The sequence below is a fragment of the Tiliqua scincoides genome, chromosome 4 (assembly GCF_035046505.1).
Source record: "Tiliqua scincoides isolate rTilSci1 chromosome 4, rTilSci1.hap2, whole genome shotgun sequence".
NCBI classification, from domain to species: Eukaryota; Metazoa; Chordata; class Lepidosauria; order Squamata; family Scincidae; genus Tiliqua; species Tiliqua scincoides.
Window position 1 is genome coordinate 159,263,337 of NC_089824.1, and position 19,998 is coordinate 159,283,334.

Consider the following 19,998-nt stretch of genomic DNA (forward strand, 5'->3'; position numbering starts at 1 on the left):
ATTGTTAGGAACAGGGACTCCTTCCCATTTTAAGTAAACAGAGAAAATGTGCAATCTGCTTAATATGCTTCATCTTTTGTCATTGGAAGTTTTACTATTTGAGGATTTCACTTCCCAGTCACTAATCACAAAGAGACACATTAAGGATAGCACAGAAGTAAACTGTAGATTTAATAGAATAATAGAGTTGGAAGGGACTTACAAGATCGAGCCCAACCCCCTGCCAATGCAGGCAGTCTGTAGCTACAATATCCTCAACAAATGGCTTGTCAGCATCTGCTTATAGAGCCAATCCTTTGCGTTTTAGTTCTAAGTAGTTTAGTTAGGGCCCAATTGTATCTCCCGTCAGCCTGCACAATGCTGCATGCTATGGTGAGAGGGCAAAGAGATAGCCCAAAAGAAGTACGTAAAACTCTTTTTTTTACTTACTTCTCCATAGGCCATCTGGCCTCCAGTGGGTCTTCTCAGGCTTGTGTCTGCTCTCTTGCTGGCATAACTCTGAAGAGACTTCTGGAAGCAGGTCTGGGCTGGGAAGGGGGTATAGGATCTTTGCATACCCTGCTGCTGCCAGAGTTTTCCCGTTCTTGAATCACTCCTGGCTTGGTCCATTCCTTGCTCTGAACTGTCCATGATCTTCCCCTTTCTAGCGACTTACTAGTGGCAGTGCAGGATGGACAGTGGCAGTGCAGTGGCCAGCCACTGTTGCCCACTTGCAGCATCTGGCTGGTGGCCATGGCCTGCAGACCAAGGCACAAGGGGTCCTGATTCGAGTGTTTTTCCAAGTCTTCCATGCGTGTGACTCACGAGTCAATGAGTCAGTGAAAAACGCTGCTTTCACTGCTCAAGTCTGAGTCATCTGAGTTGAGTTCCCAGCCCTAGGATAACCCTTTTACCACTGGCTTATGAAAAGGTGTAGCACATTTCAGATACAGGCCGCCCATCTGGGACTTATGCTTTTGGATTGCATGATCTGTCAGCATAAGCCCCGACATGATGGCGCAAAAGTTGTGCCTTGGTCTGCAGGCCATGGCCACCAGCCAGATGCTGCAAGTGGGCAACAGTGGCTGCCCACTGCACTGCCACTCTCCGCACACACACAAAGCTTGGCAGCTGCCCCATTTTTCTTTGGCTGGCTTCTTAAAGGGGGCCGGCTCAACTTGAGTCCTTTAGAGTTGCGAAGGGGCAACTCGGAAAGTGCCTCCATTATGACTCTATTTTGAGTTGAGTCGCAGGGAGGCGGTGACTCTTGACTTGAGTCAAGCCACACTGGACCTTCCCATTCCTGAGTTATACTGGACAAAAATATTTGATCAAGAATGCTGCACAGTCAATGCACAATAGAAAGTTTATAAAGAAGTTTTAGAAGTTTTATCTTGTGATTCCAGCATGAGAGGAAGGGGTTAAACCTCCCTCTGTGTACCATGGTCTTGATCGTGATTGGACTCTTAACAACTGTTTTCACTGGGAAACAGTCATGTTGACATGTTGAGTATTGCATCTACTGTAGTTTGACCCTTGAAAGAATCTGATGCATTTTGAGCTCTTTAAGCAGCTCCTCCAGGATGTTATCTTTGGTTCTTTAAAGGGAGAATTTCTCTTTCTCTCTACATGCTTTCTCTCTTTTCTGTTCCACTTTGATCACAAAATCAAGAAATTTATCACCCAGGGTAAAAATGGTCATCTGAGTCAGCGTACCCTACAATTCTAAAATGGGCGTAGACTTTTAGAGTAGTAATAATAATATTATTATGGTTATTTTAAATTGTTAAATTGAGCCTATTTTGTCATATTGTCTGTAGTGAAGACTTTAACTTTTTTATCAGGAAAAGAACCAGTTTGCAGAAAGCTAGTGCTATCAAAATAAGGTCCAAAAACCCCCAAACTAACCTCAACCCACTCATGCACCCCCCCCCCCACAGATATAGGTATAGTTGATAATAAAAGTAACTAATGCTGAGCTTTTGAAACAGGGGCCTGCAGACATAGGCAGATGCAGGATTTTGAAGGGATAAAGAATTGAATCTCTTGGCAGGTAGTTGCTGTGAAATGACTATCTCTACCATTTCTAGAGTATAACAGTGTCAGCATACACAAAGTATCTCTTAGGAGGTAATGATGACAGGATCACACTCCAGGCATCAGGGAACTTCTTGCCTCTTTTCTGATAAGTGCAAAGGTAATGGAAAGCAATTTAAGGATAGGTTGTTATAGATCTTCATGCAATCCTTGGCATTTTCAAAACTTGGAAATTTCAGATGCAGAAGAAACTGCCTGTGAGTATATGATGACATGCTCCAGTGAATACTGGACACCAAAGGGCAGGGTGGAAAAGAAATCAATGATTTTTTTAAATCAGATTTTTTTAATCAATTACAGTATTTCTTAAACAACAACAACAACAAAACCTATTAAAGTAACATATAGTTCGACCCTAAGTGTATTCGTTAAGTATGTACTTTGCAAACATGTCTTTTTATTAACTCTAAATAACCACTGGATCAGCCCCTCCCCCTTTGGATTAGGATTATGACAGGGGTTGGGGGAGTTTAACTTCACCCCACCACCTGGGTCCCAATCCAGATAAGGAACTTCAAATGTACTATTTGTTAAGGAAAATGGAAGCTATCACTGGAGCCAATGTGAGTTTCCATCCTCAGCAAATAGTGCATGCAGGATCAATCTAGAACAGGACTTGATGATAGGGTCCAATCCCCTTTCTCACACTTTGTTCCTAATTCATGGGGGGTCTGATCCAGCAGGCACTACTTAAAAAAAAAGAAAAAAAGCACATGCTTGCAAAGTGTTCCCTTAAAGTAACATGTAGAAGACCTTCACAATCTCTTTAAACTTAAACTTTAGTATCTAGGTTAATTTTCTGTGCAAAAAAAATAGAGGAGGGGCAAAAGGCAAGATTTTAAGTCACAATCAACGTCAAGGTTCAAAGGTGACCTGTTTCCAGGTTTGACAAGCATGGACATAGCTGCATGGACCATTCCTGATAGAAGTAAGACTTATTAGACCCTAAATTTTCATAAATCATAAATCACTTGGACCTTTACTACCTGCCACAAGACATAATGTAGCATTTTATAACCCTCACAGTGACCTTCTCCTGTGATCACTCAACACCAAATAAATAATTCCTTCAGACATTGATGGGTCAGCTACAGACTCAAGTGACAACTGTGTTGAAGCAGCTCTGAAGGGGCTTGAGCCTTCCTCAGGACCTTGTGTGTTGGAAAAAGGGCCTGTGGGTGTAAATTAAGCAGAGTCATATAGTGGCAGATTCTTGTTCCGATTGCTACCCACCAACTTCTGCTAGTTTGTATACACAATGAAACAGGAGCAGAGGCAGTAAAAAAGTTTCAAAGAAAAATATGTAACTTACAATTTGCAAACAATGTGCGTGTGTCCATCCATGGACTCATGGGGTGGGGGCTCAAAAGAACTCACAGCAAGGCTGGCAACTGGGGAGCTTGTATGCCTACAGGCAAGCCAAGCAGACACTTGTCTGGGCTTGCTTCAGCTAACACAAATGAGCACACAAGGGGAGACCAGGGAGGAGATAGGAAAGGGAAGTCCAGTTTGGGGGGGGGGCAGACTACAAAAGAGCCCTCCTGCCTATCAGCCAGTCTTGGAGGGAGGGATGTGGTAAGAGGGCCTGACTTGCTGGGCACCTGCCACAATTTCCCTGGGAAGCAACTTGAATCCCTGTGTGGAGAAGTAGTTGGGGTTCTTCAACCCCCTTTTCACCCCAGCTGTGAGGTGGCATTAAGGGCTCTCTCTGCCCAAAGTGGTTTCCTGCCCACACAATTGCCCATTCCGCAAGGGGGCACTCTCCCTCAGTGGCATGAACTTCTCGCTGCAGTACCTTGGGGCTGTGACATGCCACATGAGCTGCGAGGCAGCAGCAACCATCCCTAAAACATTCTTGTTAGTAGTACAGGTCCTAGGTTTTGTAAAAGGGAAACCTAAAGCTATCCCCTTTGCCCCTCTGCTGATCTTGGAGCACATGGTGGGAAGTTCAGCATGTTGGGAGACCAGGGGAGAGACACAGGAAGGAAGGACTCCACAGATCACAGAGAAAAAGTAACACAGCACAATCCTGAGCTGCCCAGACTGCTGAGCTGCCATGGCACTGAAAATGGCTGCCACAGTATCCAACATGCAACCAGGCAGCCTCCGGGTCCCCTTCTCCCGGATAAGGAAAGTAGTCCCACAGTCGGGCTACTCAGTTCTGCAGCAACCCTTGGGCTGGCACAGAATCAAAGAGCTCTGTGTCAGGTTGCATGGCCCAACACGGAGCTCAGTATCTGGTGGAGCTGAGCTCCACCAGTCCTGCCCTCCACCCACCTCATTCCCTTACTGCCTCAGTAAGGGGAAGGGGTCACTATGAGTCTTCTCCAGTCTATTTGGCCAGTGCAGACTGGAGGAGTTCTGTGTCAGGCTTTTCAGCCTGACACAGAGCATAGGATCTGGCACTGCAGGGCTCCGTCAGTCCTGCCCCCATCCCGTCCTGGTTCCTCTTAAGAATCTTAACTACTCTGCAGTAGGATAGTGCTACCAACAAGTATTGTCCTTTGGCCTTAATGGACAAATTTAACAGAACACAAGGTTTATAACAAGCATGATGACCTGGACTTTTTTTTTTATAGGTGTTTGGTATCTAATTATCTCATCAGTAAATAATGAGCCATTGATTACATGTTTGCCTGCAAAGACTCATATCGTTTTCATTAGATACACTTACTTGTTAATGTTGGGTGCATTCTTCTGCTGTGATTTAGTTGTTTCTTTTAGTTGCTTGTTTTTTTTCTTTCAAAAAATGTACAAAGAATAGTTTCCTTTTCAGTAAAAGTATAGTTTTTTTAAAAAAGGAGAACAATAGGGGAATTGCATAAAGTTCCTGAATATATTTGTTAGAACAGTTCAATTCCATTTATTTTCCTCATAGAACTGTATAATAGATTCATTTCATAGAAGGGTCAACGAATTATGATAATTATAACAGAGCTGAATTGCACATTTTACGCTGTAGAAGGAATTACTATCCTTAGAAAACATAATAATCAGTGATTTACTGAGGCACCTTCACACCTGGCATCCTGGAGGGGAAAATCCTGGGGTGTGGGGGAACTTGCAGAAAACCAACCAGTGGGAAATGGGATAAACACACAGATCTACCTCTCTTCTCCACTCAGAATGGCACTTTCCAGAGGCTACTTTTCATTTCTTTAAATCAAACACACAAAAATCCCAAGATTCCATTGTGTGCATTTTTGTGTAATGTCTAACTTGCCCTTGAGACCTAGTTTTCTTTGTCATTGTCATCCAGGATCAAGAAATGTATGGATTATTTACTTACACCAGTCATTTATGTACAGTTTGTGTGGTCTATTTTTTAGCCAGGTTTTCAATCCTGTTGGATTCCAAAAGTAGAGTCCAATAATTCTGTCATATTCTTGATAGACCTCTGTGATGAGGAGAAGCCAAGAGTTCTTGACACAATTGCACTTGAGTGTCCTCCTCATGACTGTAGAGACAAATTGGCATGTTGGTTCTTAGGAGAGTCGCTGGGCTGACATCTTGAGCAACAGGAGAGAACAACTTATGATGAACATGAAATGTGGGCTAGAACCCATTTTCTTAACTGTTCCACAGCAATGGTGGCAGCTAAGAATTATTTTCTGCCTCCATTGTGTAGGTAGAGAGCCATCCAGTAGAGCTTTTCCACAGCGTCTTATACATCTGGACCTGCACACAGATTTGGGGGCACACACACTACCAGCAGCAAGACAAAATTAAATGAAGGGCTGGTATCTAAACAAAAGCCAGGCAGACTGTTAAAGTCCCAAACTGGTAGCTTCTGGGCCTCAGATGGGCCACTGTGTGAAACAGGGTGTGTGAAACAGATGGGCATTTGGCCTGAACCAGAAGGGCTTTTCTTTTGTTCTTAAAATAGAACACTTCCCACAGCTTAGGCCGGATTCTAACCCACCTCCCAGCTAGCCTGACGTTACACTGGGCTGCTCAGATGTGCATCAGCAATTTTGTAGGCACAGATCCAAGTAGCCCCATTAGGGTGACTGGAGTGTTACTTGGAGTAAGGGGATAAATATTCCCTTACTCTGAGTTGCACCACAGCCACCTCCTAACCTGCGCTGGATACGGTGCAGGGCAGTTGGCCTGTCTGTTCCAGTGCAGCTTAGGATTGGCCTGTCCAGCTCTGCCTAGTTCTTATTTGGTGCCAGCTCTTCATTTCATGCCAGCACAGCTTTTCTTATATTTTTATTTCAGTTTGTTTCTTTGCTTGTATACATTTTTAAAATTATTGAACTCTTTTAATTGTAACCTGTTTTGGGAGCCCAGCAGGATTGAAAAGTAACCTAAATTAATGATAAATAATAAACAAACAGCTAGAGGGGAACAGACTGTGCACTGATTCCAGCCCCCCCCCCCCACTTGTATCATCTCTTGTCACTTGCTCTGTCTCATTATTAACCAACAAGGCAGCTGGCATATGACATTGGCATGACAATTCCCTATCACTGTATGTTTTTCATTCAGTTTGTCAAACTTGCTAATTATAATAGGCAGGCAGGCTTGTGTCACTCAGAACAGGACTTCAACCTTTCTCCTTTCTCTGCTACTTCATATCTGCATGCAGCTGAAAGCTTTTTCATACCAGTGGTAACCAATGGTCTACAGTTTATTGCCAGTACAGAAGATTCTTACTTTTCTGTAGTCATAGCTTCAAGAACTGCACAAAGACTGAGCATTGTTGGTTACAATAACATTTTACAAGATGCAAGGGAAATCATTATTTTTTAAAAGATATACCCAACTTGAATCATATTCCGTTCTGAACACCTTCTCTGCAACAGCATTCTTTGCTGCATAAAAAAACAAATTACTGTCTGATAATGGCAATGGTTTTAACTCCATGAATTAAAAACTCCAGAAGGTGAAGTGGAGATGAAAATTTCCTCCCTTTCTTGTGCAATATCTGAGTAAAGAAAGCACTACAATACTTTCTTAGCTCAGTATTGTTGCAGGAATTAATAAATCCATATTGAAGTGACAGCTGTTTGACAGAACTACCTTTCCCCTACATTGCTGTCCTCTCTAGTGCCTCATGTTCAGAGCTAAATACACATTTATCCCTTTTTGGTTTTATAGCTTTTATTGATTTTTTTTCAAAAAAAATCTCTGTGCTTAAGAATCATAATTGCACTGAGATATCAACTGTGGTCAAAGCAGCATTGGTTGTTAGTATCATTTTTCCTTAGGCCTTTTAATTAATGATTTTTCACAGCTTAAGAAATTGAAATGTAGAAATGAACATACTTTCCCCAAATACTACATGTGATAAACAAAAAGGCAGTGAAGTTGCCAAGGGATGAATGATGGGCTTCCAGAAGTTCAGTTTTGTAAAATAAAATTCAATCCCCCCCCCCCCCACACACACAAAAAAAGTGTCTAGATTGCTACCTTGAACAAGCAAGACAGCTTCAGTTTGAGGTGACTTGGAAGCACTGGCATTTAACAGTGAATGAAATAAAGCATCCCACCTAGAAAATGCCTGTGTAATGGAATTTCTCCTTGCCAGCAGGGATCCCCCTAAAAATCAGCATTGCTGTGCGAAGCCCTTCCATGACTACACAACAGCACAACAGCATCTTCCTGGCATTCAGTGATGCCATCATCACATCATGGCCGATTTCCACTTTAGCCGAGCTCCCAGCTGCATGGAGAGCTGTGCAGCTGTGTGGGAGTGCTGCTTGCTAGTACTATTCTAGAAATGTTCGCAGTGATTAAACAATTGCAAAAAAAAAAAAAAAAAAGGTTTGCTATTAGTGCCAAATAATATGTTTAAAAACATTATTTTGTAAAATCCCCACAATTTCAGTTGCTTTTATATCTTCATAGAAGGTTGATCCTCCACCCCTTTTGGGCAGTTGCTTCATTCCCCACCCTACAAACTGCAAGGTGGACAAAGAAGCCAGCTGACTGGCTATCTGATCACTGAGGAAGAAGCTGGGCTGTCTGTTGCTTCTCCTTCCCAAATGGAGCATTCTCCTCATCCTGAATCTCAAAAGAGAAACCCTCCCACCCAACCTGAAAGTAGTCTGAATTTACCTGTTGCAGGAGCATCTTCATTTAGCCAGGATGGCCACTACTGGCAGGAATAGTGTGGGACAGGAGGCTTAGAATTAGGGCACCCTGAGGCAAGCAAGTGACCAGGGGGAGGCCCAGAACCTTTCTCCAGAGGCAGAGATACAGGCTGACGACCTGTGGCTAGGGTTGCAATCCACAATGGTCTATCCCAGGGGTTGGCAACCTTAAACACCCAAAGAGCCATTTGGACCCGTTTTCCAGAAAAAAGAAAACCTCGGGAGCCACAAAACCCTTTTGACATCTAAAATGAAGATAACACTGCATATATAGTTTGCGCTCCCCTCTTATAGGTCCCAGTTATGTAATACACTCCCCTCTTATAGGTCCCACTAAAAATCAGGTCCAGACCCGCAGTTGGAGAACAACTGTTTTAGACTGTGCACAGGTGAACTGCTTGTGAAGGATACTGTCATTCTTTACAGTCATTTACTTCAGTACTTTTGTAAATGCCTTTACACACAATACTACCTCTGAACAAGACCACTTAGTACTACTTAACACTGTTCACAAAAGTGCTCCTGAACAAACAAGCTAAGAGTTCAAAACTGCATAAAATAAAAGGCATACTAACAGTGATTACTTCCCAACAATGAAATATGCTTTGGTGCTACATATACAGTATGTTACACATACAGTATATATATACAGAATACCATCTGGTGCAGGGGTCTCCAAACCCCTTTCAAGTTTCCAAGTGAAGGAAATGGAGCAGTGAGAGTGTGAGTGAGTGACGGAGCTTGAAGGCTGTAATCCTGTGCACACCTTCCTGGGAGTAAGCACAATGGGACTTACTTCTGAGGAGACACGCACAGGATTGTGCTCAGAGCTTGGGAGGAGGACAGAGCAGCTACACTCAATTGCTTGCTTTTGCGCTGCGGCTCGGGCAGGAGGGAACGTGCGGCGGCTCACCCTCAGAGGCGGTGCGGGCTCTTTGGGTAGGAGCTGCTCCGCCAGCCCGTTTGCGCCCTCTCCGGGGTGCAGCCCAGGAGGCATGGGAGCTGCACTCATGCGCTCGGGCTGGTGAGCAGCGGCTGCATCTTGGGAGGGGTGAGCCCTTCCCCCCCAGATGGGTTGGCCCCGCACGGAGCTGCAGCAAAAGGCTGAAAGAGCCGCTTGCGCTCCAGAATGGCAGGTTGCCGACCCCAGGTCTATCCAGTTTGGGGTAGATAGTGCAATCCCATTTCCTTGACCCGCTTTCCAGGAGTTGATGTTGACAAGCAGTCACTGCCAATGACAATATAAGTCCTGGAATCAGGGTGGGATTGCTCAAACAGGAGGAAAAGACTGTACCTGGCTATCTTCCCCAAGTTAGGAGTCTGTGCTAAAGGAGGGTGATGAGTGTGAATAGTTAGGATACACTGCAGGATAGGTTTGAATTGGCTATATGTAATTTTTTAAGAAGATTGTGACCGTTTCACTCCAAGTATCTTGTCTCATTTTCATTGGGGGTCCTGATAAAAAATTTCGGCAACTAAGAACCCAATCCTATCCTTACCCACTCCTGTTGGTGGAGCCACACTGAAAAGGAGCACACTGTATTCAGTAGGGGGAGGCAGATTGGGAGGGGAAAAGAGATTTAAATCTTATTACACCTCCGTAAACCTCCCACTCCACCATGAGTCTCTTCAAAATCTGTAGATGGTACTAGTCTGAGGAAAAAAAGGAAGCAGGGAGGCTGTGCTATTACCGCCAGATCCATCCCTTCCTGCACTCTCCCTCCCCCTTTCCTCCCCCCTTTCCACCCAGTTTTGGTCCCTCCACACCCTCACCACTGCCTTATCTGCTCCAGTTGCCTTCTATGGCAGCGCTCCCCAAATGGCCATCAACTGAGTGCTTCACACACTGTCAGTAGCCATTTTGGGACTGTCTGTTCTGCTGTCACGAAGCGCTACAGCCATCAGCCCAATCCTGCATATGTCTGAGCTGCCCAACATATGCAAGTCCAAAAATTTTCCACTGGGAAAAAAAACTACGAGGGTCACCCAGAAAGTAATGCACCACATTTTTTTTCTCAGCCTACAGTAATGGTACGAATGCAAAACTTTAGATATACATTATTTGAATTTTCAGGAGTGCGCACACAAATTTTTGGTTTCTTTAGACAGATAGCGTAGCTGCAGCAGTGTTTCAAAATGGCGTCTGTAAGTGATGTACGTTACAAGCAGCGTGTCGTCATTGAATTTCTCACTGTGGAGAAAGAAACTGTTGGGAACATTCACAAACGTTTGTGTACAGTTTATGGAGAATCTGCAGTCGACAGAAGTATGGTTAGTCGCTGGGCACAGAGGGTGAGGCCATTAGAAGGTGGTTCGGCAGAGCTCCAAGATTTGCAGCGTTCGGGGCGGCCATCCACGGCTGTCACACCTGACAAGATGCAGCTTGCTGATGTGCTCATTCGCGAGGACCGACGCATAACGACTAGGCAGTTGGCGCTGAAGCTGTCAATCAGCAAAGGAAGTGTGGATGCAATCATCCGTGCTCTTGATTACTCAAAAGTGTGTGCACGATGGGTTCCGTGCTGTCTTACGGTGGACCACAAATCTCTCAGAAAAAACATTTCTTCTGAGTTGCTGAAACGTTTTGAAGATGAGGGGGAAGCGTTCTTGTCCAGGATTGTGACAGATGATGAAACCTGGGTTCACCATTTTGAGCCCGAAACAAAACGACAGTCAATGGAATGGTGTCATCCTCAATCTCCACAGAAGAAAAAATTCAAAGCAACTGCTTCCACCGATAAGGTCATGATCACTGTGTTTTGGGACTGTGAGGGCGTCATACTCATTGATGTGATGCCAAGAGGCAGCACCATTAATTCTGAAGCTTATGTGAAGACATTAACCAAACTCAAGAAGCGCTTCCAGCGACTTCGGCGCCATAACAACCCAGGTGAATGTTTGATTCAACATGATAACGCTCGGCCTCACACAAGTTTGAGGACTTCGGAACACATCACTAAACAGGGTTGGACTGTGTTACCCCATCCACCCTACAGCCCTGACCTAGCTCCCTCAGACTTCCACTTGTTTGGGCCATTAAAGGATGCCATTCGCGGAAGACATTTTGAGGATGACGAAGAGGTGATTTGCACAGTGCAGAAATGGCTTTGTGACCAGAACAAGGAGTGGTACCGACAGGGCATACATGCCCTTGTGTCTCGCTGGAGGAAGGCCATAGAACTGGACGGAGATTACGTGGAAAAATAGGGAGTGTAGAAGAAACATCATTCTTTCTTGTGTGCAAGTTTCATTGTGTTCAATAAATAATTGTTGAAGAAAAAAAATGTGGTGCATTCGTAATTGTGAAACATTAAGAAATTCATTTAATGGGATTAGAATGCAGCTACACTATATATACAGTCAGGTGCGACTAAACGATAGGGTTCGGGATTGTGATCCCTGTCATCAAGTGGCGCTTGATGCAATCCAGTCCCTCCACAGGGAAGGGGATGCTCTGCTCCCCTCTGGAGGGTCGTCTGAGCTTCCCAGAGGCAGTGTGTGTCCGCATGCTGACTCTGCGGAGCTCCGACTGAGGGAAATTGTGTCTCTTGCATGACTTTCACAGAGGAAACCAGAAATCACATGAGAGACAGAGTTTCCCTCAGTCTGAACCTTGCAGAGGCAGTGTGGCAGATATGCACTGCCTCTGGAGGCTCAGACAACCCTCCGGAGGAGAGGGGAGCAAAGTGGAGCTTCCTTTGTTTTTGGAGGGTTGGGATGTGCACCCATGTTGACCACGTGACCACACATGGTTGTCGGCTATGTGATCTCGGAATAAGCCGGAACATCGCAAAGTGGTGCACACCTATATTGCTAGAGAACTAAGCACTAAGCATAGGAGGCACCAGAGGGGCAGGGAGAGGGGTTGCCCTTTTTGCCTCTCCAGTATTTTTCCTGGTGCTGCCACTGACTGACAACTGGAAACAAAAATAACAGAGGGAAACTTAGTTCATCTCAACCAACAGGGTTTTGGAGAGCTGTGGGAACCCATGCATCTGGCTACCCACCATTTTGGCAGCAGAGCAACTCACAGTTCCCCACCACCAACAACCCTGTAAAAGACCCAAGATGAGCTGGTTGTCTCTGGAGCTGAGTAGGAATTTTTTGCTCTCTGCCGGATTGGTTTTGGTGGGGAGTTTTTGTGTTGTTGTTGCTGCTGCTGCTGTTGTTTTGTCTACTCTAGCAAAAGGTGCATTTGTTTAGCAAGGTTGATCACAGCTGGCAGACTTTGTTGCAAAAAATGAAGTTAATCATAGGAATCAGTGCACACCCTGAGTTTAACTGATTGGTTAAAGGGAACCAAGGACTGACCCCATAGATTTTTGTGACTTGGGATCCCTTTGAGCAAGGATTGAGGAATCAGTCCCAGAGGTTTGGTGGCTTGGGGCTGGCTCTACAGTTCATAGCTTCGTAGAACCCTTACCCATTGTACTGGGGGCTGGATAGTGACAAGGTGGGGGTACTCCATTGGCAATCTTTTGCTTTGAATCAGGGTGGGAACACCCAAAGGGGGTATAGACAGCAGCTGTTGCCCCCCCCCGATAGGAACCCACACTAAATGGGCATGGAATTGATGTCACAGAGTTCCTGTTGCAGATTTGATTATTTCAGAGCCCAATCCTATGCATGCCTACTCAGAAATAAGTCAAATAAGTCCCATTATAGCCAATGGGGCTTGCTCCCAGAACCAGGTAAATGTGAATTGGATTGCAGCCTCAATAAACTGGCCTGTTTCAACCCATACCAGATTGCCCTATGTCTTTATTGGGGTATGCAGGTAATAAGTCAAGCCAGCACCATGTAACATACAACCAAGAACCTCCCAAGCAGAGTGAAGGAATCCCCTTCAGGGATATATGTGAATTAAGTGACTGGGAAACCAATGGGCAAGCTGTGATTGCTTCCATTGTCATTGCTATGGTTGTAAAGGAACAATTGTAATCCAGCAACCTCTGTCATCTCTGCATGACTTAATTTCTTTAATTGTACAAGTCAATTAAGCTAGAGCACTTGGACTTAAACTAACACACTCTTGTTTTAAATCCAGGTGCTTCCATTTCATTTTTGGGGAGCTGTTACTGAGTATTAATTACAGTTTCTAGTGAACCAACAGAGATCATGTTCCTTAAGCAGGCTCACCAATCTCTCTTGATTAAAGCAGCCATGGTTTTACAAGTAGCCACACAGTTTAGAAACCGCTACCATATTTTGTTCCTTCACCCAATACATAGCGCTTTGTTTTTATTAGGTCTGCTCTTTACTAGGATCTGAGCCAAACCAGAGAGAGGATCTCTCTGTCTCTGTCTCTGTCTCTGACTCTGTCTCTCTCTCTCTCTGAACCTCTGTGAATTAAGACTAATGTCTGGTTTTAACTCTTGTGAGGGGCAAGTCTAGCCAAGATCCCTTGAGATCTTATGCTGCTATTTGGAGTAACCATCACTGAGCCTTTATTTCCCTCTCTCACAGGTGCTCTCTATTCCAGACAAATTTCCTCTATGGCAGGTTGTCTAACTAAAACGGATTGTAGTATAAAGTGAGACCATTATCTTTGAAAAATATAGTATGTACCTTAATTCAGCTGCAGTGCTGAGCTCCAAAATACCCCTCCATAGTCATACCCTGTGATATATTGAATACCGGCATTATGAAGCAAAAACTGAAGTGTAATAGTAGAATAACTCTGCTGCCATTGGCCTTTATAAGGCCAGTAGAGCTCCTTTGTGCTTCCAAACAAAGAAAATCTTTCTGCTACGAATATTTGTGTTACATTAACAATGCTTCCATTACAGAATGAATGAATTGGAAGGATATTTCTCGTTTTTTATAGTCATCATCAAATGTGACTCAGAAAAAAAGAACGTGCATAATACTAAAATACCATTCTCCTAAGAGGCAGCGCTGCCTGGCAGCTGTACTTCTAAGAAGTAATTACTAGAGCAAAGTTGAACTTGTTACTGAAGGGGGCTGGGCTCCTGTGCAGTGTGAATGGTGACGGATTTGAGAATTGCCCCACCATGGATCTAATTGAATTCTGGCTCCAACCTTGGAAGTGTCCAGGTGGGAATTTGTGCTAAGCAGATATGGGTGATTAATGGGGGAAAGATGAACAAATCCCTGGGACTTTGGGATAAGACTGGCTACAAATTTGACCATGTAAAAACTGCCCTAGGCATGGCTACCTGAATATTTTACTGTTTGAAAATATGTTCTTCACAGTGTATGATACTCAAGAAGACAACAGGCAAGGGGTAAAGGCTGAGAAATCTTTGACCATCACCTGAAATGTGTTGTTTCTATTCTACTATCAGGGAACTACCATTTTAAACCCATGCAGAGTAGATGGTGAGCAAGTGTATGAATATGCACAATATAATAATAATATTTACAATACAGTATTATTATGAGTAGGTGAACTTTATGGGAAAATAACAAGTTTGACTTAGTGGCAACATTCTGAAGAAACTGCATACACAAAGCTAGTACTGTATCTACTAAATAAAGGCAGTATTCCAAAATATCCCCTCTCCTTGCCACAGTTTTGCTGCTCAGTGGAAATCAATGAGATTATTGTTCCCCATGGAATTACTTCTACGTGTGCCAGCTCTGTTGTTGGCACTGCATTTTTCAGCATCAGGGGCATGTCTGTTTTCTGAAGGTGGGCTAAGTTATGGTGTATGTTGATTCCTCCTCCTCTCTCCCACATCGCACCCCAGTCCCTGTTCTGGCTTCTTCACCAGTGGAGATGTGCTGTTGTCCAAGTGAAGTTTGAGCTACATTGGCACAGCATTTTTCTGGTGTTGTGCCAGAGTTCATAGTGCATCCATTGTCAGATGAGCTTCTGCACTGGCAGGACTGTTGTGACATTGGCATACATGGAGAGAGTGTATATCAAGGGTAGAATTGGGCTCGTAGAGTGAAGGAAACTGGAAAACCTTTCTTCTGCTGTGCCAAAGTTCAGTTCTATAGGGCAGAACATGTAATTTCAGCATGAGTGGCTGGTGAATTTCCATTTCAGTATTGTCTAAGACATATGCACATCTCAAACAGGAACATGTGATCAGCAGTATCGACATTAATGGTGCACATGCCACTCTGGGAAAACCTGAAGCAGCCTTAATTATTACACTCTTCATTCTAGCCCAACACATCCTGCTGCTGTATATTTTGATTTGATTAATATTGTTTGTTTAACCTTACTGAAATACATTTTCACATTAACTTGTGTATGTGTGTCTTTTCTACACAGAGAATTTCCCTGGAATTCTACATTGACATCCATGCTCACTCCACAATGATGAATGGCTTTATGTATGGGAACATTTTTGAAGACGAGGAAAGATTTCAGAGACAGGCTATTTTTCCCAAACTTCTCTGCCAGAATGCTGAAGACTTTTCCTTTGTAAGCAATTCTTCTCTTACTTGTGTTCCTCCCACCCACTGCTCTGTTTTTCATATTGATAGGGCCTGTTAGGCCATGATATCCATGAATTTCCAGTCGTCTATGATTATTGCAATCAGGACCAATTGTATGCGTGATGCCACTGTGTGCTTAAATACATCCACTTTACATCAAGCAGCATTCCACAACCAACTCACTTTGGTTATACAGGTGTGTCCCAGTATCTGTGGGGGATCCGTTCCAGGGACTCCCTCACAAGTATGGAAACCATGGATACAAGGAACCCCTGTCTTCCCCCACATGCCAATTAATGTTATTTAAATGCCAAGTGAAAATGTTCTTGCTACAGGGTCACCATAAACATACAAGCTTATAGTGATGCACAGTTTGCCTCTTGGCAGCCTGAACACTTGAAAAGACTAGATCAAGTTTAACAGGAAGTGGTTAACTTCTGCTTCCTGTTAAAATTCAGACTGAGTCTTCAGGCTGCCAGGAGGCAGCCTACACATTGCTATAAGCTTGTATGCTTACAGTGACCCTGTAAAGCAGGAACATTTTTGCTCAGTAAGCATTTAAATAATGTCAACAGGTGCACACGGGGGTGCAGGACCCCCCAGATAATTGAAACCATGGATAGCAGATCCACAAATTTGGGACTCACCTGTTGTTGAAAATATATGTAAGAGACTGATGGCCCAATCCTTCCCTCATCGCCCAATGGTGGGGAGGCTCCCCTGATGGTACTGACTGCTGTAAAGTAGCCAGCACCTGTCGCATAAGGTGCTCCAACAGTGTGCAAGTCAGTATGCTGTCGGGAGTGCCATCAGAAAAGCCTGCACCTTCCTGCCCCCCACCAGTGAGGAAATCACCACTCGCTGGAGGACATAGCATGATGGGAGAGGTGGATGGGGAAGGCGGGAGGCAGAACGAAGGCGGGGAGGAGATAAAACTGGGTGGGGAGGGAGGCATAACTGGAGTGGTGAGGCTATAGGAGGTGGAGGATCTGTCGTGGGTGGCCCACAATGGATATTATCCCTTTAGGCAGCAGCCTCCCTTCTCCGTTTGTCTCCTTGGACTTGTGCTGGCGAACTTTCCAGTGCAGGTCTGAGGAGGCCCGTTGGGAGGCTTGCAAGATGCAGAGAATTTGCAAGTTGGGAGGCTTATTTTATAATTCCCCACTGAAGCCTCCTGCTTCACCTAGCCCCCACTATGGATGCAGTGTTTACCAATTTGGTGTTGCAGCATTGGTGGGGAGGGGAATAAGATTGGTCTCTGAGCGGCAAATCAGTACTTCCTTAGTTCAAATCTCACCTCTGTCATGAATTCTCAGAAAGTGTTCACAGGCAAGCTATTCCCTCCCAGCCTTAGCCTCAAATCCACACTAATACTACTTTCCTTAGAGGGCTGTTGTAAGGATTTTATCAGGATAATGCACATGGAGTCCTATGTATACTCAAAAGTGCTATATACCAGTTACTGAGAAGGTGGTCCACATTGACCTTTAACTGAACTTAAATTAACTTTCAGCATGCAGGATGTATTATGAGAAAGATTCAAACATTTTGGTTATAACCATTTATAAAGCAATCACTATTTTCTCCAACATCTTACTGTTGATTGCAAAAATATTTAGTTGCTAGAAGCCAGAAGGACCCTACTCCAATGCACTTCTGCCATCCCAACTCTGTTTACCCAGTTGCCATATTATCCAACAGTTCAGTATCTGTTTGACTATTTAGAAGAAAAAGTGATAGACTGTATGTTGACAGTGATTTGTAGGCTTATGGTTTGGTAACAAGTGAACGTAGGATTTGGCTTCAGTCGAAATTTTTAGTCATCAAATAATTTCATAAAATTTTAATCTGAAATGCGTTGTAGAATCTAAAACAAAGAGGAAAATGTGTCCACAGGAATAGTTTGTCTATGGAAAATTAGTGATCCAGTAACATTTTTAATCAAATTTTTAAAAAATAAGTTACAATAATTTGAAATAACCTTCCTATTGTGCAGCAGCTCTGCATTCAAAATACTTAGAGGTGCTCCTTAGTGGTGTGCACAGACATTTTATTTTCATCATGCTATTTCTTTTTTCTTTCTTTTTTTTTCTTTATCTTTTTTTGGTTATCAAAATTCTCATTTGCTTTGTAATTGGTTGGGAAGAACCATGTTTGTTTTGTAATAATACGTCATACATTTCTGCTACCTCCATTTGTGTTCGTAATGGAGGATTCCTGGTTCACCTGTTGTATGGCAGATCAGTCTGTTGGGTGGACTGCTGTGTTCCGAGGCAACAACTATTGTTCTTTTAGATGCTTTCATCAAACTTCAAAAGTTCAAAGTAAAAACTCTTACTTAATTTCTAAAGATCATATACTCTCATTTGAAAAACTTGAAATCTGGGGTGGAGGTGGAGGACTGGAATAAGTTACTTTCAGGGCCATTCTGAAGGCCTGTGTGGATGTCAGAACGTACATTGCCCCAAACAGCCCAGTAGCATAGTTAGAGGGGGGCAAAAATGTTAAGTACTGCAGGCACCACAACACAGTGTGTAAGTGGCCCCTCCCACTTGCCATCAGAGCCATTCTGGACAGCAATAGCAACATGCAGGAGACACGGTTTCATTCAGCGAACGCCCGCACATTGCCGTTGCTGCCTGGAATGGCTCCCACAGCAAGTGTGAGGCGCCACTTAAACATCTTAAAGGGCTCTTTTTGGTGACAGTAATAGTCACCATTTTGCCACCCTCAAGCTGTGCTACTGAAACAGCCAGCTCTTGTCAACCCAGCACTACTGCACCTGCACAAAAACACTACAAAGAATGTTAATAAATAGCTTTCCATAATGTGAACCAGTGTACAAGATATTGCTTTAGTGGGATTAATAGAACTGCCATGTAAAGAGCAGGATACCTGATTGCTGAGTATCAGATACTTGAAACAAACAACACGGGAAGGCTATCACTTACATGTCATGCTGGTTATTTCATGCGGCACCTAGCTGGACATTTCTGAAGATCAGAATATTGGACAAGATTAATATTTGGTTTGACACAGCAAGGCAGTTCTAGAACACAGTCAAAATCTGATCTTTAGATGCAAGAGGTTTATTTCTTTGTAGGGACTGCAAGTTACATCATCTCTATTCATATCTGTGTGGGACAGATGTAGTTTCCCTTTTCCTCCTTTTTCTTATTCCTTGATTTTTCTGGTAATGTGAGAGAACCATACTACTGAATAGGAGTTCCAGCTGTTGAATTGCAGTTTATCTTATATTGTTTCAGTCACAGCAGCACCATCCTAATCACCCATGTTTGGAGATTTTGAAGACCTAGGGGAAAGAAAAAGAAAGCTAAAGGCCTTCCTGCCTTCTGCTTCACAGAAACAAAAATTAACAAAAGTGGCTGAGTCTGCACATTGAAAGCAAAGCAATCAACAAAGAAAGCCCATTTGCCTACGGGCAGTAATGCCAGCCTGAAGAACACCCCCTCCCCATCAAAGAGCAATACAGAAACTGTTTGCATCTTATGGTTTCGCTTAATAAAGATGGGTGTGAAATTGCTTTGCTGTGCAGATCTGATGAGAAAACTCAAGAGGTACAGCTGGGCTTGGCTGCAGTGTTTAGATGAGCATGACCACAAAGCTCAAAGGATGTCTGTTGTGTCAGTTGCATACCCCTGCATTTCAAGATCTTCAATATGTTGTTAAAACAACAAAGTTTCTGTGGCACCTTGAAGACCAGCAGATTTTTTTCAGGATAAAACCTCACACCTCACTACTATATTAAACTCTCTCTCTCTCTCTCTCTCTCTCTCTCTCTCTCTCTCTCTCTCATATGCAGTATGAAATGATGTCATGAACATCATGTGAATTTTGACCCTGGCTACAACATACTAAAGAACAAGTCATACACTTCCTGTTTCAAGGGCAACTGATTGACAGCCCAATCCTAACCTGCCCTGGAGCAGGCAGGCCTGCACTGCATCCAGAGTAGGGCTGGGGCTGGCTGTGGTGCAGCCCGAGGCAAGGGGAATTAATTCCCTTTACTCTGAGTAATGCAGCAACAGGCTGAATGGGGCTACTAGGATCTGCACCACTGAAAGAGGTGGTGCAGATCCTAGCAGCCCGGTGTTAGGCCTGACTGACCAGGAGAGGGGTTAGGATCCAGCCTAAGTGCTGGATCCTGGCACTACCGCTCTCCTGAGCCTGGCCCACCCACTGGCCCTCCCGCCCTCCCCCTGCTCTGACATGCCCTCCCCTGCCCTCCCCAATCCCCCATACCAGCAGCCCGCTGCCAGCATGAACTTACCCATCCGCATTGGTGCAGAGGCTGGAACTGGTCTCCGTGGGCCAGCACATATCTGTGCGTTGGCCTGGCTGATTCTGAAGGAGGACACTTCCGGGCTGGCGTAAGGGTTGTGCTCTCAGT

At 44.1% G+C, this 19,998-nt stretch overlaps 1 protein-coding gene across 1 annotated transcript in view; it reads left to right on the forward strand.

Moving 5' to 3' along the window:
- Window positions 1-19,998, forward strand: part of BEND5 (BEN domain containing 5) — a 1,022,542-nt gene that overhangs the window by 895,699 nt on the left and 106,845 nt on the right. Inside the window, exon 10 of the mRNA XM_066625824.1 lies at window positions 15,421-15,573. Coding sequence (XP_066481921.1) covers window positions 15,421-15,573 — 153 coding nt within the window. The remainder of the gene's footprint in view (window positions 1-15,420; window positions 15,574-19,998) is intronic.